Source organism: Mercurialis annua, linkage group LG1-X (assembly GCF_937616625.2).
Source record: "Mercurialis annua linkage group LG1-X, ddMerAnnu1.2, whole genome shotgun sequence".
Lineage (NCBI taxonomy): Eukaryota > Viridiplantae > Streptophyta > Magnoliopsida > Malpighiales > Euphorbiaceae > Mercurialis > Mercurialis annua.
Genome location: NC_065570.1, coordinates 50,146,402 through 50,170,312, shown reverse-complemented (window position 1 = coordinate 50,170,312; position 23,911 = coordinate 50,146,402). Strand labels below are relative to the sequence as shown.

The 23,911-nt window shown below is 33.2% G+C and overlaps 2 protein-coding genes across 4 annotated transcripts; one reads left to right on the top strand and one right to left on the bottom strand.

The window, feature by feature from the left end:
• Positions 1-2,505: 2,505 nt before the first annotated feature.
• LOC126665275 (BTB/POZ domain-containing protein At5g60050) lies at positions 2,506-5,284 on the top strand. Its single transcript, XM_050358021.1, has 2 exons — positions 2,506-3,447; positions 4,096-5,284. The coding sequence occupies exons 1-2, from the start codon at positions 2,833-2,835 to the stop codon at positions 5,047-5,049; spliced, it is 1,569 nt and encodes a 522-aa protein (XP_050213978.1). The 5' UTR covers positions 2,506-2,832; the 3' UTR covers positions 5,050-5,284.
• A 1,217-nt stretch (positions 5,285-6,501) lies between these two features.
• On the bottom strand, positions 6,502-23,879 carry LOC126681003 (DNA-directed RNA polymerase III subunit 1). 3 transcript variants are annotated; one of them, XM_050376364.2, is made up of 28 exons: positions 23,601-23,879; positions 23,358-23,487; positions 23,128-23,280; positions 22,745-22,919; positions 21,457-21,641; positions 21,260-21,369; positions 21,057-21,159; positions 20,328-20,540; positions 20,091-20,239; positions 19,876-20,017; positions 19,657-19,797; positions 18,028-18,216; positions 16,945-17,161; positions 15,937-16,030; positions 15,238-15,472; positions 14,687-14,878; positions 14,221-14,319; positions 13,708-13,911; positions 13,364-13,627; positions 12,055-12,202; positions 11,795-11,946; positions 11,207-11,362; positions 11,016-11,129; positions 10,811-10,908; positions 8,086-8,290; positions 7,792-7,994; positions 6,954-7,107; positions 6,502-6,849 (listed from the first exon to the last, which is right to left on the bottom strand). In XM_050376364.2, the coding sequence occupies exons 1-27, from the start codon at positions 23,669-23,671 to the stop codon at positions 7,056-7,058; spliced, it is 4,194 nt and encodes a 1,397-aa protein (XP_050232321.1). In that variant the 5' UTR covers positions 23,672-23,879; the 3' UTR covers positions 6,502-6,849; positions 6,954-7,055. The 3 variants fall into 3 exon arrangements, with proteins under 3 accessions (XP_050232321.1, XP_050232329.1, XP_050232312.1); XM_050376372.2 differs by having other exon boundaries at positions 6,502-6,842; XM_050376355.2 differs by having other exon boundaries at positions 6,502-6,799.
• Between the last annotated feature and the right edge of the window lie 32 nt (positions 23,880-23,911).

Here is a 23,911-nt window from a genome sequence, read left to right as displayed (position 1 = left end):
ATTAACCGAACCGAAACCGGACACCCGAACCGGAAAATGTGGTTAACCGGTCCAACGGTTTAGGTTTAGGTTTTGATTTTTAATTTTCATGGTTAATGGTTTAGGTTTAGGTTTTGGATTTCTAAAAACCGTGGTTAATCGGTTAACCGGTTTATATATATATATTCATATATTTTTAATAATTAATAAGATATATTTTATGATCTGTAAAATAATATGGATTTTATAATATACACAATAAAATCTAATTATAAAAATATATTGACATATATTTTATTTAGGAATATTTATATATTTTAGGAGAATTTATATATGAAAATATTTTAAAAGAAATTTGTTTTCCTTATTAAAATATTTACTTAACAGAAATAGGAATATTTAAGTATATAAATAGTAGAAAGTGGACGTGAACAACACCACAAACAATTTAAAAAATACAAACATAGCTTTAATATTACTCATAAATTATTTATAAATAATAATAGTTTTAAATATTTGCATTGACTTAACTATTTATAAGATAGTTTAGATTTATATTTTTAATATAATTTGAATTTCTATAGTTTTTTTTGTTTGCTAAAAAATCAAATAGAATTAAAATTTTATCTTTTTTGTCTTTAATTTTTCTAATGGTTATATGGTTAAAAACCGTAAAACCAAAAAACCGAACCGTTTTTTATGGTTAACCGATTTACCGGTTAACCGTTTAAAATTTTAGGTTTAGGTTTTTAATTTTAAAAACCGTATTACAATGGACCGGTTTACAAATTGCCCTCATGGACCGGTTAACCGGTCCATGCCCACCCCTAATAAAAAGTACATTAATCCAAAATTTGACAAGTTCTACAAGTCTGTATTTATAATTTTCATTTTTGATTCGGCAGTTGAATCGAATATCTCTAACTTGAGATCGGCTTGATTAATATTAAATTAACTTTAAATAATTTAGTGAGTTGACTCGATTTGAACATATTCCTAATATACACAAAGAACTTCCTGCTGTCTTTTCAAGAAGTTATATTATGAGGGACCATCACAATAATTACTGCCAATTAATTTGTTAAATTGAATGCCATACCTAAGTTTCATATGTAATTGTTGTTGCATCTCCTAGCAAAAACAATAAAGCAGTAAAGGTAGGTATTGTAATAAATCAAGAAACCACTTAAATAAAGGCAATTTGCTGCTGAGTTAATCCAAGAATGTTAGTACCAAATAATTTCAAGAATTTAATTTGTGGTCCTAAAATTGTCCTATTTATATATGTTTATCTATTATTCCTGCTAGCCCTAACACCCACCTTCAATGCTTATGGAGCATAGTGTGTTTGGCTTCATAATTTCAGTTTGACTGGCTAATTAATAATTAAGATTATGTTTCATAGAGCTACTTATAGTTATAGATAAAAACTATACTGTGTGATAGAGGTGGGTTCTGTCCGGTTCGGTGTGCAAATTACCATAATCGAACCAAACAATCTCTATAAAGTTCAAATTCAAACTTCACTAGTTCAGTTCACGGTTATTTTGTTTTGGTTCGGTCTAAATAAAAACATAAATTTTTAATTTACCATTATTAAAATTATGTTATTTTGTTGATTTTCGGTTGATATTTTGTTGATTTGTGGTTGATATTTTGTTGATTTTGGTATTGGTGTTAAGCCAATAATGATATTGAATTATTATAATATTACAATGTTGATCTTGTGTAAATATTGTATTAATATTATATTGATATTTGATTAATTTTAGCATTAGTAAAGAAGATCATATTATATGTAAAATAAAATAAAAAATTTAAAATTAAATTGAAACAATGTTGAAAAATAAAAGTTAGTATAAAAAGATTTAAAAAATAATATTATCCGGTTTATTATTGATATTGTGTTGATATTATGTTGATATTAAAACTGACAAAAAATGTCAACAGTCAAAAAAAGTCAAAATAATAAAAAAAAGTTAAAAATTATATATATGATAAATATTAAGTGCAGAAATATAATGGTGAAAAGAAATATTAAAAAATGAGCATTAGTATAGCAAGTGAAATTTAAAAAAAATTGTAAAAAATTAATATAAAATATAAAGATTTATAAGATAGTAAAAATAAATAAATATTTGGTATGCAAAATCCTTATAAATTTCACATCACTTGCCATTTCCAACCAATTAATTCCATTTCTAAAACGACAGTCCTGTCCTGTCATTTTGTTTTATTCCTGTCGTATGCCAATAATTTCAAGGACAGAATGAGTCTTTTCTATTTTTGCATTTCTTCTAATCTATTTAACAAAATTATAGATATAGAAGTATCATTTTCACTTACTACTCTCTCTTTTAGTTATAAAATAAACTTAAAGGTTTTTTCTGTAAATTAAATAAAATATCAAGATTGTAGGTGAAAATTATCATTAATGATTAACGCACGTGAGTACAAATAATTAACATTTCTCCTTTACAATAAGCTTTTGTAAATTAAAAAATTGAACAATTGTTTCTTCAAAACTTCATAAAGAAATCAAATAATCAAATACCGCATTCATAATTGGAACACCTTGTCAGCATCTTTACCATTATTGAGTTAGGGATCCAAAGCCCCCACCTTTCTCCATTTTCTTTCTTGGATTCCCTCTCATTCTCTTACACTACTCACTTTCCCGGAAACCCATTTCCTCACTTTCCCGGGAAAATCATAAAACAAAGAAGCAGAAATGAATTCTATAGTGTCAATTCTTGATTCTTGATACCATACTGTGGATATTTGATTCTTGATTCTTGGTATGTTATTTTCTTAATTTGATTCTTGATTCTTGATTGTAGAATTGAATAGGAAATGGCAACATCAAGAGAAGTATCAACAATGATAAAACAAGGATTTATATCAGATTCAACTCTTTCTTTTTCACCTTCAAGAACTCCTAATTCTTCTTCAACTAGGCTACTACTAAACTCTCCAACTAACTCTAACAAACCCCTACTCTCACCTCCTCACTTCAACAACTCCTCCACCGAGTTAACTCACCCACCACCGCCGCCCCCACCAACTCGCTCTGCTCACCACCACACAACCCTTTTCCAAATGATGTCTGAAGAGCAATCTTTAGAACTCAACCGCCAAAAAACCCAGTCAAAAATCTCTAAACTAGTTAAAGAATTTGATGGCTTCAACAACAATGGTGTGTTTGGATTCGGTGATGTGAGGCTCACTGTGATTGGGAGAGATGGGTTTAAGGTTTCCTGTGATGTGCACAAAAGGGTATTGATGGAAAAGAGTGGCTTTTTTAGTGACAAGTTGAAAGATAGACAAAAAGGGATTGTGCATTCAATTGAGATCAGTGAGTGTGATGATGTTGAGGTGTATCTTGAGAGTTTGGTTTTGATGTATTCTGATGATTTCAAGAAAAGATTGATGGGTGAGGGTGTCACCAAGATTTTGGCTTTACTCAAGGTATTATGATCATATTTATGTTTATACACTAATATATGTATATGTATGTGTTAAATGTGTTAGCCTTGATTTGTTATTATGTTGTTTGCTTGTCACTAGAATGAGGAAGATAGGAGTAAGTTTCGGTATGATTCTGTTTGTTAATATGGTTTGTGAAGAGTAAGCATTGATATATGATCAGCCGTTTTAATATGAAGAACTGAAAACAGAGAGAATTTTCTATTCGGGTTTTAGTTGAGGGATAGACAGTAGGTTTGATCGCCTTAGTTCGAGAATTAATGGTAGAACGTAGCGACAGCCAAGTTTTTATCATTATTATTGTGTTGCTAATCGGTAATCTTTTTTAGCCTTTGCATTATAGCTGATTATTGAACTTTTCATAGTTGGCACACAGCAACATGAACATTTATTTTATTTTATCATTGTTTCTCTTTGAAAGTTGAAGAATATAGGAAATCCCGGTCATTCAAATTGCTAAGTGCTGCAATACATTGGACTTGCTAATATTTGCTGTTTTGATTTGTGTGTAGTGTGTACATTTCATTGCTGATGCCATCCTCATTTAGTTTATATTTGAAATGCTAGGCTTTTCGTCTTGTCTGGTCTATCTTGTAGTTGATTTTTCATCATTTAGGCGCTTGGTTGCAGGTGTGTGCTGATATCATGTTCGATGCTGGGATAATGTCATGCTTAGAATACTTAGAAGCCGTGCCATGGACGGAGGACGAAGAAGAAAAGGTCATATCCCATCTAAGTCAACTTCAACTTCATGAATCGGCCACTGAAGTTCTTCAGAGAGTTTCATGTGAATTATCGACTTCTTGTCGAGCTGATGACATCTTCACGAAACTGCTGAATGGTGTTCTACAGGCCAAAGATGATAAAGCTCGTCGAGAGATGAAAACTGTAATTTCTCGTTTATTTAAGGAAGATTCATCTAATCATGATAGTAGGCTCGATGTTTCTAAAGATACCCTTTATTCTCTTTGTCATGGATGTCTCAGTTCTCTTATCCTATGCTTGTCTGAAGCTACATGCGTAGATGATGATAAGCGTGATCGTGGAGTTTTAATGAGTGAAATAGCTCGAGAAGCTGAAAATCTACAATGGATTGTCGATATTTTAATCGATAAAAAAGAAGCAGATGAGTTTGTAAAACTGTGGGCAGATCAGAAGGAGCTTGCAGTTCTCCATTCAAAGATCCCGACTATCTACCGACATGAAATCAGCAAGGTTACTTCACAACTATGCGTTGCCATTGGCAGAGGACAAATCTTGGTGCCGAAAGAAGCTCGGTTTTATTTGTTGTCTACTTGGTTGGAACCACTTTATGATGACTTTGGGTGGATAAGGAGGGTTTGTAAATCTGTCGATAAGAAAGTAGTCGAGGACGGACTAGGGCGAACAATTCTTACACTTCCATTGATTCAACAGCAAGCTATATTGCTAAAATGGTTCGACCGATTCTTAAATAAAGGGGATGACTGCCCCAATATTCAGAGAGCATTTGAGATTTGGTGGAGAAGAGCTTTTATCCGACAGTATGCGGCTGAGCAAAGCAATTCCGAGTTGCAATTAGCCGTTTGCGATTACCCTAACTGAAAGGTACATCCAATCAAGTCATACAAAATATAAAGTCCAAACTGTATGTACATATCCAGTAATATTCATTTTATCTGATACTTGGGGGATTCAACTCCTGTGATATGAACTGTATTCTTTGGAACATTCTGTGTTAAAATATAATGAGATTGAGAAACAACCATTTGTAGGAAGATTGAGAAAGAGAAGAATTGTATGATATGTATGCGTAATGTGCTGCCAATTATGTCGGTAACGATACAGAGTTGAGTGTATGATTGAAAGTTTAGCTTTAGTCAGAATGACGGCCAAGATGATTTTCATTTACAGGAGTGTTGTTTGTTGGGTAGGGGTGTGCAAAATTCGAACCAAACGGAAAAACAAAAAACGTGACAAACAAATTCTACTCGGATTAGTTTGAAATTATAACTTTTTTTTATTATTTTTAGTTTGGTTTGGTTTTGGAAGTCAAAAATATTGCAGCTCATTTTTCATTTGAAATATTTAAAACTTATAAAAAAATAAATTAAAGCTTCGAACAGAATGTACACTCTGCTAAGAAGCAACTGCGGACTGTCTTTTTTATTAATTTGTTGTTTGTTCTTATGAATTGATATGATATCGCTTGTTTGATACAAAAGGAATTGTTGATCATCTTTTTACTGTCGATAATTGTTGTTTCATACATCATTAGAATCTGATGAAACTTAAATTGTAGACGATTACACTATATGATTTTCATTTACCTGGAGCACACAAATGGTGTTGAGTATGAATGTACAAAAATCCAACTAAAATCGAATAATCGTGTCAAATTTGGTTTATTTTAACATTAAATTATAAAATATTTTAGTTTGGGAAGTGAAACAGTTCAGTTTACTTTTGGTGCAAACTGAACAGGGAAATGCAAACTGAGAACGATCAGAATCAATGCAATTTGAACCTATTTAAATAGTTGATAATACTTTTATCAAAAAAGAAAATTGTTTATAAAACTGGTTCAGTTTGAATCAAATGCCATACCTCTATTCCTTTACTCTCTGTTTATTTTACCAAAAATTACTTGAGATGAATCATTCTTCTCCTTCTCCAAATTTTTCGTTTTTATAGAAATTAAATCTTTAATAACTATGTTTAATAAATAATGAAGTAATAAATAAATATTATATAAATATAATTATAAAATATTTTAATAAATAATTAATTTAATTTGTATTTGTATTAAAAAAATAATATAAAAATATTTTGATAAACAAATAAATAAAATCATTATTTAAAAAAACTATTTTGAAATTTATTATATAAAAATATTTTACTTAAAAATAATTAATTATATATTATATATTAATGATAAGCAAAAATATTCAATTAGTCTTCATTTCCATTCTTACTATTTTATTGAACCAAATCAAGTGAAAAATAGTTATTCTCATTCCTAATTCTAAACTAAATAAATCCTCAGTGTTCAGAAAGTTTACCAAATGTTATTCAACATTGTTAAACTAATACTTAGTTATGCTTCCATTTAACTTATTTCATACATCAAAAGATATGTTTAACTGTTGACTACTACATACAAAAATGCAACTTTAAATGTAACCCTTTAAAGGGAACTGCTGAATTCACTACTGCTGCTTATGCCTAGTTGTATGTATGTGCGGCAAAAACACCTTTTCTTTTTCTTTCTCGGTTCGCAAAGCTGCAAAATCAGATATATCAGAGCTCCGCAGTTACCTGGAGAGCCGTGCCTATAACTCACCGCCGCAGTCATCTGTAATGCAAGTAATCACAGAAGCACGCACAGTTCATTAATTCTGCTTGCTTATGTAAGAAAGAAAAACAAGGGATAAGGGTGTCAATTTTCAATTTTAAAAGAAAATAAATACAATAAAAAATCGCGAATTAATTATTTTTTCATTTCTAACCTTGTAAGTTGTAATAATTCGAGAACAATGTATATCCACCAGGTCCATTGTAATAATCTGTATGATAGTATACTCTTGAATAAACTCTTTAACTTGCAAACACTAAGAGATTATAGAATCTGATCCATATTTTAGCATTGGTGGTGGGTCAATCCTGCGGAGAAAACACATTAGGTAAATGATTTGCGACTTGGCTCGTCAGAAGTGTGTAGTACTGAAAGAAATCTCCAGAAAAGAAATGCATAGACTCAAAAACTATTCCACCATACGACATATGCAGCAATGCTAATAGATTATCTGGTAAACTAATCAAACAACAAAACATGCATGAGCTTTTATTCAAGGAATTATTACTATCGCCCCCTGAGGTTAGGCCAAAGTTACTGTTTTCCTCCTGTATTTTCCCTCTGATATTAAGGTATTAGACATGAAATTAAAATGTTAAAAGGGGCAACATTGATTTTTCAAATGCAGGAGAAGAACAATAATTTTGATAATTATCCTTTTATTTAATAGCACGTTAAAAAAACAATTAGTCACCAGTGTAGTGACTACCAACTACCAAGGAAACAAAGATATGCTGAACACAACACAGCTAAGAAAATATCGCATATGACATAAACAAAGATGGAAAGAAAATATATCCATATAGGAGAAATCAAAAAATAAAGGACCATGGTTTCTCAATTGTTTTTAATGAATTTCACTAAACTAGCAACACCAGAACTGATTTCAGGATAATGCTTGGCGTAATTATGTTGTTTCAGCCAGCAAATTGATTGAAGTCGTCTGCAGGGCAAAATCATCAAAACTTAAGAGAAAGAAATTGTGTACTTACCTTTGTTGTACTTTGAGTATTCCAGTGCCTAACTGCATTGGAATGCCCATGATGATGCATTCACTAACTCCTTCAATTTTGTCATCCCTGCCATGCACAGCAGCATGATAAAGGTGATCTGTTGTTTTCTCAAATGAAGCCAGCATCAGAACACTTTTGTCCATCCTTTGAATGCCAAATCTTGTGATTCCAAGAACTTCGCCCTGTAAGATTATTATGTTGAAATAAAATTAAATAATACCCTATTATGCCAGCTACAATTTGGATAGAAAGACGAGCTGCACAAAAGATTACCTTAAATGTCATTAGATCTGCTAAAAGCATCATATGACGTATATCGATGCTCATTCCATGATGTTCCATAGTTTGATTTATCTCATAAATAATGCATTTTCTTGCAGCCTCAATCCCAAGATATTTCTGAATTTCCATCACATGATTACTTGTAGTTTTGCGACCATCCACTCCTTCAGTTCCCATAACAAGATCAAGGCCCATCCTACAAAGATATATATACCATGTTTGTAAAAAGGAGGCTTTAGGCTGTAAAATAGACTTTTCACAATAGCAAAATTGGACAATATTAATTTACAATCACAAAGAGATTCAAGAAACATGTGATCATTCTTTAGCTACCAGGCAACATTTATCTTCTTCAGCATTCGGCAGGTATACCTTAAGTCAGTGCACTTTCTATTTTATCTTTTTGACTCGAGTACTGAAGGATCAGGTGCTGTTATTTTCACAAATAATGATAAGACATGCAGGTTCACACCAAGTTTATTGCTAGTATTGTTATTTTGGAACTCCTAAATACAGAATCAGAAAGTTGGATAAATCTTGGGGTAATATCAGCAGGCTTAGAGTAATCCAGAATTCTGGCAAGTTTCTGAACATTTCTTCAAAGGAATCCAAGATTCTAGAGTAGTCTTCACTGAAGTAGGTATCAATCATAAGATTATTGATCTGTTCCCCGGGACAAACCATCATGTGGGGTTAATATCAGCAGGCTTAGAGTAATCCAGAATTCTGCCAAGTTTCTGACCAGAGCCTAGTTCCAGTAACATCATTTAAACAATTTAAATTTGCTGATAACTACTCTGATGTGCCGACTTCAATGCTAGACTTTAAATAAAAAGGTAGTTCGAATAACCATGACTTACTTTTGTTATGTACCCTATCATCATTCATCAGTGAAAATTTATTACCCATCAACCCGTCATACTTCCCTCATTATTAAATTTAAGAGTTTTGAATCCTCATCCGGAAGGGGACAGCAAAAGAATAGCTAGAGATTGGTAAAGAAATAGTCAATAACCCAACATTGCACAGAATTAAGATTGATATTTACATTCAGACAAACTTCCCAATTCCATAAACATCAAGTCAAAACTGGCCCTGAGCAAGAATTGCTTATATTATAGGAAGTGATTTTAGGTCCATGGATTGAAAAGGACATGCTCAAAAAAAAAAAATGCAAGGAAATGATACATATTTAGAAGTTACCTGAACACCACCACTGCATGTAAGAAAGTCTTTTTAAAAACAATTAATAAACTCAAAAGATAGGTCATATTCATTGATTGTTGAACTCATATCACAATGAGATTGACATGAAGTCAGTCCACAGCTTTGACAGCCATGTTACCATTAGTCTCCAATCGAATATAGATTTGATCGAGAGCCATTTCATAATTAGTCATTTTGTAACTCTTAATCATTTCAAAACATGGAGCTCAAATAGTTAGAATTGGATAATTAAAAGGCTTAATGTCTTAAAAAATCCCGACCTTTCATCCCTTTTTCAATCCTACCCTGACGTTGCAAATTTGTCAATTTTACCCCATTTTGCATTTTTTTCATTTCAATTGTACCCTGAAGCATAAAATTGACCTTTATTTATTTGACAAAAATGCAAAAGAATTCTTCAAAAATGGTCAATTTAATATAAAAGTTAATCTAATGCAAAAAGGATAAATTTAAAGAATTTTTGTCAAATAAAAAAAAGGTCAATTTTATGCTTTAGGGTACAATTGAAATAAAAAAATACAAAATAGGGTAAAATTGACTGATTTGCAACGTCAGGGTAGAATTGAAAAGGGAATGAAAGGTCAGGGTTTTTTAAGACATTAGGCCTAATTAAAATGTTATAAAACAGCATATTAAGAAAAAATATCAAAAATAAATAATGAGGAAAAAGAAAAGAAAGATTGATCATAGCTAGGGAAAGGCTGAGAGAATAAAGGGGAAACAAAATTAACAAATGTGTTGAAGGGGTAGATAAGTCTTTAAACCATACAGATGATATTAGCCTTTACTCTTTAGCATAGACAGCTGAGTCTATAAAGTCAAGTGACTAAAGTGAGTCTTGTCAGTAACACACTTGCGAACATGCTTTTAATCTTTTCTTTGGATCCCAGCTCTACTAAGACAACTAGCTGCCCGACTGGAAATAGTAAGTATTCTACTCATGAGCGTATGCATAACTTAAAGGCATTTATTTCAAGGAAAAGCCAGGGATCTGAGCTACTCATCATGACAGATTAGAAGAAACTAGAGATTATATAATGGAGTTTATTATATAAATCGAGTATATTATATAAATAGAGTATATTTAAAAAATAATCGACCAGGCTAATGTACATGTGAAATATTGACTTGCAAAAGGTCGGATTCTTTAACGAAATCAAAATTTTATCTGTAAGAGAGATGTGCTTGAGAAAGGACCCGAATGATCTGCGCACCATAATTCTTGTGGAAGCTTTTACAAGGGAATTAAAGAAAAGAGAGCAATTGAAGAGGGTGCTTGTTTCCAAAATTTTATCTGAATTTATTAATATTTCCCGGAGATTATCTTTTCAAGTTCTAGAAGATTGACATGAAGTAATGGATAACTATGATTATCTTAGTTCACTAAAGCAAAGAGTAGAAGAACATATATTGGTAGCAGGGTTTTAGATAACATTACCAAAAACAGAATATATAGATGATATATACGTGCAATAAAAGAAAAACTCACCCTTCTACCAACATATTGTACGTCGGAAGCTCCTGATTACTTGCTTCCCCCTCGCGCTTCTTTTGAGCAATAACAGCACGTTCAACAGTTTTTATGCCCTGTCAACCACAAAAAAAAGGTAACTACATATCAATCTACATAATTCCAACTAAGACAGAAAGCGGAGTGGTCTCATAGTAATTCCAGAAACTTCAAAAAATCTCACCTGAACTATGATTGATGGCAACATGTTTTTAAGAGAATGGAGCTCAAAATGAACTTTTTCTCTGTCACCCAGAGGAATGACTTCCAACTTCCTGTTATCCATAACCTTGATATGCTGCATGTTAACATTGCCATGAAGTGTTCAAATGCAAGTCTAAAACTTATACAAAACGGAAAAAAAGAGAGTTTTACCTGAGGCTTTAGTTTTATTCTTGGAGTTTTTAAAATTGCTTCCTTCACAATATTTGCATCCAAAGATAATTGTGCCTCTTCAATTGTTCTCATATCTAGCGTGATTACTACAGATGCTGATCTTGAAGTCATTACAATTTTAATACTTTTAGCAACCTACAATATAAACATGAAACTCAAGAGTATTAAAACAATTCAGCTTTTTTTTTTTTTTGATAATTGGGGAGGGGGGAATGCTTGTGGGAGGATTTGCTGCATAGCGCTTATACCAAGAATAAAAGATTTCAAATACCATTGACACGATACAGTGCAAAAAGACCTTGGAACTCATGGAAGATTCAGAAAATGGAAGATCTAAAAAAAAAGTAGTAAAGACAAAATAAAACCTCGAAATGCTAAAATCACCAACAACAATCAGACCATGACATGAGGCATTAGACAAGTATTTCAAATATCTAAAGCAATAACTTCATTGTAAGTGCCAAGAACGTCTATATGAATAGGGACTACTGAAAGTTGAAACTTTGGCAAGAGTAGAACTAAATGGAAATATAAATGTTAAATTCTTCCAATTACTTAATGGCATACCTGGCCTAAAACAGTTTTTTGGATACGACTTCTTACAATTCGAGCAGCAGTGACATTAGTATTCTTCTCAAGCTCTGCAGTAATGATAGGTGTACTGATCTTTTTAGCCCCATTGATTATTTCTTTGATGCGAGGAACTCCTTGTGTAATATCTGATACAGCGCTAAGGAGTCAAGCTGAAAAAAGAAACTTAAAGCCAAGTATGAACAAAAAAAATTCAAAAAAGCATCAATTGATATTAAAATAATGAGCAAGGATACTCATGCTGGCAACTCCAGCAAAGTGAAAGGTCTTTAATGTCATTTGTGTCCCCGGCTCCCCTATACTTTGAGCTCCAATTGCACCAATTGCAGTTCCAGGTTCAACTTTTTTCCAAAGAAAACGATTGATGCAGGTTCTCAAGAAAACCTGTCACATGACAATCAATTACTCTTACAGATTCATATTGCCATTTGGCAGACAACACAGAAAAAAGAGCATGCTAAAAGTTCAAGCTGGCAAGCAGGTCTATACATAAAAGCAGAACAACATTGCATAAGACAACTAATAGTCTAATAATACCAAACCTTAATTGACAAGGACACAAGGTACAAGGCTCTGATCCACATTTAAGGGATCTGCAAACCACTTTTTGTTACGAGAACAGAAAAAACAGATAGACAATGTTCAGATAGACCAAAAATGACAATAGAACAGCTAGACAATTACTGATGTTAGCTCAAAATAAGGCATCACAAAGCACAAGAAAAAAGCAGTACATATCCTTGAGCACAGTTTATATTAAAAAGGGTTATTTGCATATAAAATCCCAAATCTTTAACATTTGTAGTATTTAAGCGCATTATTTAAAACGTGGTATCCCACATCCCAACCTTTCTGAACTTGGCATTGTGTAGCCCGTTGCCGTTTTCCGGCTATTCAAGGCCTGTGTGGCAAAACGGAGCAACAGCCAAATGCCAACTTAGTGACACCTTGTCATCACTATTTGAGATTATTTGCATATTAAATCCTGACCTTTCGCATTTGTACCGATTAAGCATATCGTTTTAAATTTGGCAACTCGCAGCCCAATCTTATTTGCCATGTATGCTTCCAACAGCCAGAAAACAGCAATGGGCTATAGAATGCAGAGTTTAGAAATGTTGGGATGTGAGATGCCACGTTTTGAATAATTTGCTTAAATCGCTACAAACGCTAAAGATGAGGATTTTATATACAAATAACCCAATAAATGAGTCATTACATAGAAAAGCCAACTCAAACGTTTACACGCAAGTTACAGATTCTAATGATGATTTATACCACATCTTTAAGGGTGAAAAATCATTAAAATAGTCTAAAATCTTCTGAACATCAACTGAGAAGAGTAACAAAGCTGAAACCATGGCCATTCTCTGTAAATTTGTTTAGTCCTTCAGCTCACCTTAACCTCTATGATGCCATAAAAAAAAGGCACTAGTTTACCATTTGAAAACATAAGTTCATAGTAGCCAAGTGATCAATAAGAAAATATTCAAGAAGACTGAAATGCTATTCCAAAGAAAACACTTTGAAATATCAAATACTTACCTCTATCTGCCTTTTAGAAACACCACATACTTTATGAGCCAGTTTTTCTACAGTTTCAGAACATTGGTCCTCATCACCATCGACCAATTTCATCATGCTTTCCAATCTCTTTACATGACCTCCAAGAAAGGTAGTCAAACTTTTTTTGAAGGCTTCAGAACAAACTCCACCAAGAGCCAAATCAATCTTCACAAATAAATTTTCGACCACATCGGGGATATCTGAAGGAGATAGGTAATTATCTTCTCCAGCAGGACAAGTAGCCTGCAAGTGAATGTTTGACAATAACTTTAAACTTTTCCAACCGTTCAATTCCCAGTTATAACAAAAACAAATCTGCAAACCTTGGCTTTTGCAAACAAACGGTCAAGATTCAATGGAACTCCACCCTTCCCTTCCATCAATGCAGGATCCAAGCCATCATCTCCATAAAGAAATTGAACTATACATCCACTTGCATTCCGTACTGTATTATCATATTGGATAGATAAGTCTTCCAACCCTTTTATCAGTCTACGAGACATGTACCCAGTGTCAGCAGTTTTAACCTGCAACAACATTTAATTAACGTCAGTTCATAATCTTAAGATACTAAGATAGTTAAAAGATCTACTTTTTATCTCTGAATACCATATCCACATGGCAATGTTTTATCCTCATGAGTACATTATCAGAGATGCGCATGTGTGTGTGAGAGAGATAGAGATAGAGATAGAGACTATCACATGAAACTATAAATTGTATAATATATTTGTAAGTGATGAAAACTATACCCAGGTTATACCAAAAAGCGATGAACTAGCAAACATGTTCTCAAATCTACATACAAAACTAAAAAAAAAAAAGAATTTGCATACCGCAGTATCAACGAGACCTTCTCTCCCACCCATGGTATGGAAGAAAAACTCAGTTGCCCTCAAACCACTATAGAAGGAATTTGCAACAAAACCCTTAGCCTGCACATAAAGGTACAATTTCTTATTCAACAATTCAAAACTTCATGTCTTTAACATGCACTAAACAGTTTACCAAATGTAAAATAAATGATTGGTTACTCCTTTCATTATAAAGCATTGACACAAGTTCTAAATTGAGCATTTCTATTGGATATTATTGTGAATGGAAAAAACAATTGTTGATGCTCTGTTATATGTAGCATAATGATGCGACTTAACTGATACCATACCAAGGTACACAAAATGATAATGTATTTAACTCTTAACTTTCTTTGGCTCATTTGCATATGTAAATAAACAAAGAAATCACATAATATGCAATCAAAATGTAAATGATAAGGAGCTAAAAAAGTAAGGTTAAACTTACTCCAGGGGTTTTAGATTTTCTGGTGAAATGAGGAAGGCTCCGATCTATGAATCCATCAGGTGCACGGCGACCCCCAACTGACTGCTGACCAACACATGCAACCATCTGGCTAATATTGATAACGGAACCCTTGGAACCACACTGTGACATGATCAATGGACTGTTTCTCCAGTGCAATTCTTTCATGCACACCTACAATGAAAAAGATTAATTATGGGATCTTCAAGCCACCTTACAAAGCCAACAAAAGGCAACTTAATGATTTGTTATCAGAAAATAAATTTCCTTCAATGAAAGACAATGTACATCAATCATGAATAATACATTAAAAAAGTGAAAGCAAATTTATCCCAATAGGAGAAATGAAACAAGAAATACAGGTTAACTTTACCAATCAGTTCAACTAAATTTCCAATTATTTTTTCCAGTTTTCATTTCATGTACAAGAGTTCATTTGTTAACGAACTGAACAGAAATACTGCACCTTTATGAGATATATCATTAAGCACGAGCAGTAAAAAATGTCAAATCTAAAACAGCTGGGTACTCACATCACCAGCTTCTTCTCGAAGCTTGTTCAGTCTGTCGGTAATTTCAGTCTCCAGTGTTTGAGTGGCATCACAACCAGGTTTAAGCATAAGCTTCCCTTTATTGTATTCCTCTATTAGTCTATCACATTCTTGATAACCAGTAGAAATTGTTTTCGCTTTTTCCTCGATCAACTTTTTCCCTGGCTGGACATCATCGATGCCAATTGAGAAGCCATGATTTCCAATCCATCGGGCGCTGTATTCAAGCAGAACCAACAAAAGCTGTGAACAAGTAAATTTCAGAAAACCACAATGGAAACTTGGAAAATATGAAATACTGAATTTTATTTTATTTTTATTCTATGAATCTAAAATTAAAGCAAGAAAAACAGGGTTACCATATGATCAAAGATAGGATAACAATACAACATGAGTGGAACATCAAGAAAATATTATTGAGCAATTGTGTGTTAGAGAGCGACACTTTTAACAATGTTGGCCACCGCCAATATAAAAAGATCAAACAATTGCCAAATGTAGTAGAAGAAGATGGGCCTCATGGAACCATGTAGAGATCAACTAATAATAACAGGTCAAAAATAGCATTACTATTAGCATAAAAAAAGTTGCACTGTGTAAAAGATAATGATCAATAGAAATAATCTAAAACACAAACAAATAGGACGAATTTGCAGATTGGGGGACTTCAAAGAGACTCACCTCAACTTAGCTAACCGATTCATGCAAGTGGAAGCAGCATGGGTATTGTAGTCTCTGAGAAGAACAGAGTAAAGTCCATCCTTGTTGCCATTTCCTGGAATATTAATAATATAAGAACAGAACAGATTCTAGGAAAATTATACAACATGACCGTTACGCCATGTCATTCGTGCAACAAACCAATAATGCGTTAGCAATGCGGAATATTTAATGATAAAAAATAAGTAATAATTAAAAGATCTTCTATCGCAAATGCCCATTGGCTTGTTGTAAATATAACATGGTGCAATGGTTGTGTGAGATGAACTCTCTAGATTCTAATATGATACATGTAGCAACTGCATTCGTAAAGGAAAAAAAAATAGATCAACTATACTTGACCAAAGTTTCCAAATGAATAATGACATAAAACCATAACGACTCTATGCTAATCTACAAACAGGGGATAGCCATACTTTTGATAACTTATAGACTAGAGGTTACAGAACTAGCATAATTTAGGGTAAGCCGAGAGACTGTTCTTTAAACACACAAGGAACCACTTCTCACTTATCAAACAAGATTCAGCAAAGAGACTGTTTCAATAATAATTTGGACAAGCACTTGATACTCAGATAAAAGAAAAGAAAAAAAAACAGAGAACAAGAGGAAATGAGAGGCTGATCAAATCAACATATGAGCTTTTAGTATAGTAAATAAATCAGACCACATGTGAACTTTAAGTGCAATAAGTAATGATCCCTTCTACGTAATGGTGCACTATAACTACGAATGGTAACTTATAGAGTAAGAGTTATAGTTGAAAATCTTGAAATACACAAAAGAAAGAAAGCAACAGAGTTTGGCGTCCTACCCGAAAGTAGTTCACTTTGAAAAGTTCCCTTCTCTTTAAAAGAATAATGTCTTTAAAATATAATTTTATACCCAAAAAAATTTAAATAAAGTGACATTAAGCTTTAAATTTAAAGTACATACATCTATAAATTTCAAACAAACAAGAAAACTCACCTAGAGTAGCCTTCCCAAGTTGTCCAGATATTAGCTCACTATTCCGGATATAGACAAAACCATCATTAGGGCACATTGTTTCTCTCTCTCTCTTATCTCCTTTCTTAGGCTTGGAGTAAATTTTCTCCTTAACAGTGAGATTGAGGTAGACTCTCACATTTGCACTTGGACGCAGCAGGACACTAAATAATTGTTTACCGGTCCAAAGTTCTATCGGCTGCATAAGAACAATTTTATAATATTCAGAGGTTTAAAAAAAACACAAATGTAGATTTTTTTTCCATAAAAAGCTCATCTCATAACAATGCTTTCAACCACAAAAGCACAATATGTGATGTAGTTACAAAAGCATTAAAAACAAGGGAAATATAAACTTCTGCAGTGCAAGAAAATCAACATCAACATAGTCTAACTCGATTTAATGTGGAACCTGTATGTCTTTTTTTGTGAACGTAAAAAGTTCTTCTAGCAGCGTAAGGTAATGGTGAGATTTTGCGCTAAGCTACTCAATCTAATTGAGGCTGCATGAATTCTTTAAATTTAGATGCTGAAGAATCAATTACCATTATGAAAAAAAATTCAATTCTTGGCGCCAATAAGGACAATGTCCGCCATTGACACCACAGCCCCACCCAACCAAAAAAAACCTCAAGGCGCTGTTTGGATTGAGAGTTTTTCAAATCCATGAATTTAACAATTTCATCATTTGCATCAAATATAAAATCGTTGGATTTATGGAGATAATTTTGGAATAATAGAATATTCCAAAGAATCCATCATGTATAAAAAATAAAGGATTACAACTTTCTCACCTCCTAGGTGGGAAGTGAGAATCATATGAAGAATTTTGGAGGATGATGGATGTTTAAAATCCATAGATTCTCATCACTTTTTAGCATACCAAATGAATGATTTTGTATTTTGACCATCTAAATTCCATCAACCCAAATGGTACATAAATGAAAAATGGATGGGGATAATAGCAAGCCTCAATTTCAGGATGGCCATCACATTTTCAAAAAGAAAAGCATTAACATTGAAGTAAAGCAGAAATATGGACAAATGAAAAATGCATTAGCTGACCTTAAGTATTACAGGTGTTGGCAAATCAACAACATCCGCACCATCATTTATATAAGAACACATAAGTGAGAAAGCTGCTCGGTCATAAAAAGTGTCCTTCCTTGTGATCAGGAAAGCTGATGTTAGAAAATCTTGTGTGGATGCTACCAATATTTCTCCATTCTTTGGTGTGCATAAATTGTTTTGGACCTGATGACAACACATCAAATGGCAGACAATGATATTCAACATGTCATAAAATAAAAAGGAAAAAGTAACATATATAGACAAAGCAGCAAGATCCAAGGAAGCTCTTGTTGTGAATAATAACTAGCACCACCCAGCTATACTTGCAACTATAACATGCTAATTAAAAGGAAGCTGGTGTGCATTTGCCTTAAAGCAGAGTAAATTTTGTCTGGAAGTGGTCACCGTCAAAAACTGCATGAACCATCTTCACATCAATGGGATACTCATGTATATCAATGCTACTGATCCAAGAGTGCAAGAAATTCATGCACATCATTCAGGTTGTTCATTACTGGCCTCAAAGTTAATAAATTACCAAAATGCTAGAAAATAGTTTTTTTGATAAAGACAATGTTATCATAGGATCAGGGAACATTTTATGGAATAGGTTGCAGCAATCGCTATGCACATCCCCACCTAGTATAGTTCTTTTTGATGTTCAATGAATTCCTTATTATTTCGTCCTTTTGTAGTTACTTATTTAAGAGAGTCACAGTGTGTCGGTGTATCCTTCAGCATGTTATGTATTATCCAAAAATCAATAACAAAATGTTCTGGTACTCCACTTGGAATTTTTGTGCCAATACCAACAGTAACATAACTACTGAAATTGGAAGTTAAGGAAAAGTCGAATAACATTTAATAATTAACACCCCGTTGCATTTTATGACTATAATCTTGCCAACATTAGACCTACATATACCAATACAAAATTACATCAAATAGCCCACGTATGTGATTGTTCACAAAGCTGTAACCATTAAAATTGGAAGGACAACAAATAATGTAACATTCACTGAAATTGCTGCAGCATGTAGCTAGTGCTGATATTTTTCAAAGTTAGTTGGTCAGGGTGTACTTTTGTTGAAATCGTTTTAGATTTTTCATCTTCACAATTTCAGTGTTAGAAAGATCATAAAGTATGATCAGAACTTCACAACTTCAGTGTAAGATAAACCATAGAGTATGGTCAGAGACATATGTGTTGGACAGAGGGATACCCAATGTTATCATACAAAGAGGGTAAACAGAGGAGCTATCAACCTGATTCATATTTGCTGAAGAGTAGAAACCTAGTTTCATATTTTATAAAGAGAACCTGTAGTAAAATGATGCATATATCTCAAAATAAGATCAGTAGCACAAGTTTTTTAATGCTTACATTTGAAAATGGAGTCTCTATACCATTGCAAAGTTGAAAACCTATCAGTATCATCAAGACTGGGTGAAACATTGGAAAAATGATACTATCACATCCTTGCAAACTGACATTTAATTAACAGATGTAGGTTTAAAGCAACACATTCTTTTTTATTATTTTGTAATATAAAACTGGATTGTAAAAATGATTACATTTCCAAGGACAGATATATAAATAAGAGTGAGAAAAAAGGAGCTTACCCCCATCAACAAAAGAGCCTCTGTCCGAGCCTCTTCTGTTTGTGGGACATGCATATTCATCTCATCACCATCAAAATCAGCATTATATGGGTTGCAAACAGATTCATTAAATCTCAACGTTCTCCAGGGCATGATTCTTGCCTGCAAGGACAAAAAGAAAATTTGATTCAACAGAAAAAGAACATGTTACAAAATATACTTAAGTGACATCAACTATACCCTATGGCACATGATAGACATTCGATGCAAGCTTGGTTGTCTGTTAAAAAGGACAACATCTCCATCTTCCAAATGGCGATCAACTATACAACCAAATGTCAATTCCTCAGCAATAGTTTTTCTGTAACTACCTATTAAACGCCTGCAGTACAAAATAATGAATTCCAGATATGGAAAAGTTTTTACTGGTAGCAAACAAAGGTAAGAGTACTAACTTTGAGGAACCGTCAGGATATCTGACCATACTTGCACCAGGGTATTTCTGAGGACCATTACTGACGAGCTGCCTCAACTTCTCAATATTATGATGGGATACACGTTCAGGAAAAGATAAAATCCGAGCCATATGTATAGGAATAGCCACCTAAACTCGTAGATGGTTACTGCTTAAATAAGAAAATGGCCTATACAAAAAGCTCAAGAAGTTTGTCAACTTCTGGTACAGAACTGACCTCAGTAATTTTAAGATTAGGGTCTGGTGATATAACAGTCCTTCCAGTAAATTCGACACGCTTCCCTGACAAGTTCCCACGAAAACGCCCCTGCTTTCCCTTTAAGCGCTGAACAAAACCACTCAATGGCTTGCCAACTTCAACATTATTTGGAACACGGACATCACTATTTATATAGAGTGCAACTGCAGCTTGAAGACCATCCCAAGAATCCTAAACCAAAATCTTCAACATAAATATCATGTAATAGTACCTTGAGACCAAAAAGGTTTGCAACAATTATTAAAAAAAATCATATGACATGATAAAATAGTGTGGAAAAATGACTTCTAGTAATATAACCACTACCTAATCATAAACAGGGAAACTGAACCATTCTACATGAAAACAATACAGGTCTAAGAAGCAGAAAAACTGGTATAAAAAAATTGCTATCTGAAGTGGAATTAATAAGAAGTAAGAACACTCTGTTGTTAAATGATATGATTGGATTTTTTTCTTTTTTTGCTAAAAAGAATGAATATCCATGTTTCTTAGATAATCGCAAGTAAAACAATTTAAAAACATAGTGAAGAGGACTAATAATTTATGCTTTACCAGGAGAAGCTAAAAGGTAGGAAGTAGAAACAACATATTAAAAGAACCAACGTGATACTACTGAGTTATAATATAAAATGCCAAGCAACTTCCCAAAAAGTTAACGTGCATGTTCAAACTTCCTTATCTTACCAGATATTTATTCATACTCATTCTTCCTTCTAGTAATTCCATGCGAAGGCTAGCATTTGCCTGAATAATTTGTTTTAACCTCTCTGTGATGTCATTTTCGTTGCTGCAGTAGAAGAGGAAGAATGTATATGCATCAATTATTGTAATGCTACTACCATAAAGGGAAACTTGAAGCAAATAATGAAGATCTAATAAGAAAAAACCTCTGTAATCCATCTGTGAAAACGGAGGGTCGAATAGATATAGGCGGCACAGCTATGTTTGTTATGATAAGTTTCTCTGGTCTATCAAAAAGACCAAGCACTTCACAATTCTGTTATACAAAAGCAGAGTGTTATTGATTAGCAAATATGAAAAACCTCAAAAGTTATTCAGATTCAAAATGGAAGAACAGTATTACCTCTTCTGAAATTTTTCTAAAAATAGACAGAACTTTAACAGGGGTAAGAATGTAAGTAGCCAGACTAATTGGTGCTTTAGACTCTTTTGTATGTGAAATTGCAGATCTACATTCTTCCAAAAAGTTATCTAATTTAGCGCGATCATGAATAAGGGTTAGAGCAGAGCCAGCCTTTTTTACCATCCCTGAAATGCATGATATCAAACAAATAAGTATTTTACTTTAAAAGCTACAATTGCCCTGAAAATTCCTTGATTTTCTGCATGTGGAAAACAAGGTTGCAAACTATATCATTTTAATGGTCGTGAATTATTTATTGTTTCTTCCAGAATTTCATATCCAAAAAACACTTAAAGATGTTCCTTGCCTCTTAGGCAATTCATTATCTGCTTTATTTGCTGCCACAACATTCTAGCAATAAGGACTGGCAACAGCTAATCAATAATGCCTTTTAGATCCCAGAAACAAGTCAAGAAAACCTTCCAAAGCTGATTTCTTTGGGAAAGACCAACCCACTTTACCAAACCTACACAGATCTGAAGCCTAAACTCGCCACACCTAAGTATCATATACCAATTACGGGAAAATTGTTTAGGCATGTCCACAACCAGCAAGAGGTTAAAGCTTTTGTTGGCAAAGATGAAATATCAAAATGTACTACCAACAATAGGGAACATTCAAACTCAAAATAAAGTTGGAATATGCCGTCATATACAGTAAAATCTTATTAATGAGGGAAAAATGCATCCATGACTGACTTAACGTTTCAAGTTCACTTTGTTTACATTTGGAATGTCCAGGTGACAATCCAAAAATGCACTTCAGTGATTATTAAGATTAGTCTACAAGTATTCATTGCATGTAAGCAAAATTCATTACATGCAGATACAGACATACACATAATGTGTTCATGCAGGCTTAACATCAATCTGCATCTAGGATAATGTTGACACCATCTTCACACGTTACACTACCGTCTACACCTAATGGATTTAATAAAAATATAAAGAATCTAAATCTTCCAGCACTCAATAAAGGATAATAAAGAATACTACCATTTGGGAAGGCTAATTATTCAAAAAGCATGATTCTGATGATAGCATTTGATCTTGTTCTTGGTCCTTAACAAGCATTAATTTGGGAAAATAATAGAATAATTATTATAAGAAATAAGAATGTTCAAAAGCATCATTCTTCATACATTTTCAATGAGGTGCAGCATACAGTAAGTTTCTTTTGTGTTCCTGATAAGAGTAATTATGCAGGCATGGAAAAGCAGAAGCTTTACCATTCATTTCTCCACATCTTTTGCACTTCACAGCTTTGTTACTTGTCATGGTACTACACTTCTTCACAATCTTTCTCACCAACTCACTCCTCCTCAGATGTTCTAACTTGGGATTTCTTATCCTTTTCAAGTCAGTTTTACATAATGCCTCATCATAAAGTATATGAGAACAAGACTGCAAAAATACTAAAGTCAGTAAGAACCATGTCAAGAATCAAACATTAAACAAATGACAAGCACAAGCTAAACCAAAGTATTGGCTTTGACAATTCTGTTACTTCTCCAATGCCAATTATAATTCGATTTTCAATCCCTTATCATGTGTTATATGGCTCTTAATAAAAAGTTCACTACAAATCAAATATTTCAAATTACATCATTACCTTGCAAATGCACTTCAAAACATCCAAAATAGTGCTCATATAACCGACATTAAAAACCGGCAAGACAAGATTCAAGTACCCAAAATGACCAGGGCACTCGTGAAATTCGGCGCCACAAGTATGACAAGCACTACTATTTTTAGTAGCAGGACCCTGAAAACAACCAGACCATCACTAAAAAAATAAAGAGTCATAATTATTCAGTAGCAGCAGCAGCAAAAAGAGCATACCAAGCGGGGATCTAATAAACCGCCGGGAATGGCTTTACGAGTAGCATCATAATAAGAACCTAAATGAACTTGACATTCGGCTGCTTTCATTATCTCTTCTCCGGACATCATTGTAAATTGCATACTTTTGCTGCACATTTACATATCACAATTTAATCAAAATCATACAATTCAAATTGAAAAAACTAATGAAAATGAAAACTAAAACCCTAATTAAAACAAGAAGTTTGAGTAAATACTGACATTCTACGGGGGCCGACATCTTCGACGTACGGCTGTTTAGTATAGACTATCTCTTGCTGTGATTTCTGCATTTTTTCTTGAAGATTCTGATCAGCTGATGCTATTAATTGATCTGAGTTAATAAAAATGAAGGATTTAAGGTTTTAGTTTCTGTACTGGCTGGAGGGTTTATTGTGACTGGTGAAAGTGACGGGCGAATGTATTTGCGGCTTTCAGAGAGAAAAAGAAAAAAATAATTAGAAAGTTGCCTTATTTGGGTTCGAGCCCTCGACCTAAGGCGAAAACGAAACTCAACCATTAAACCAATAGCA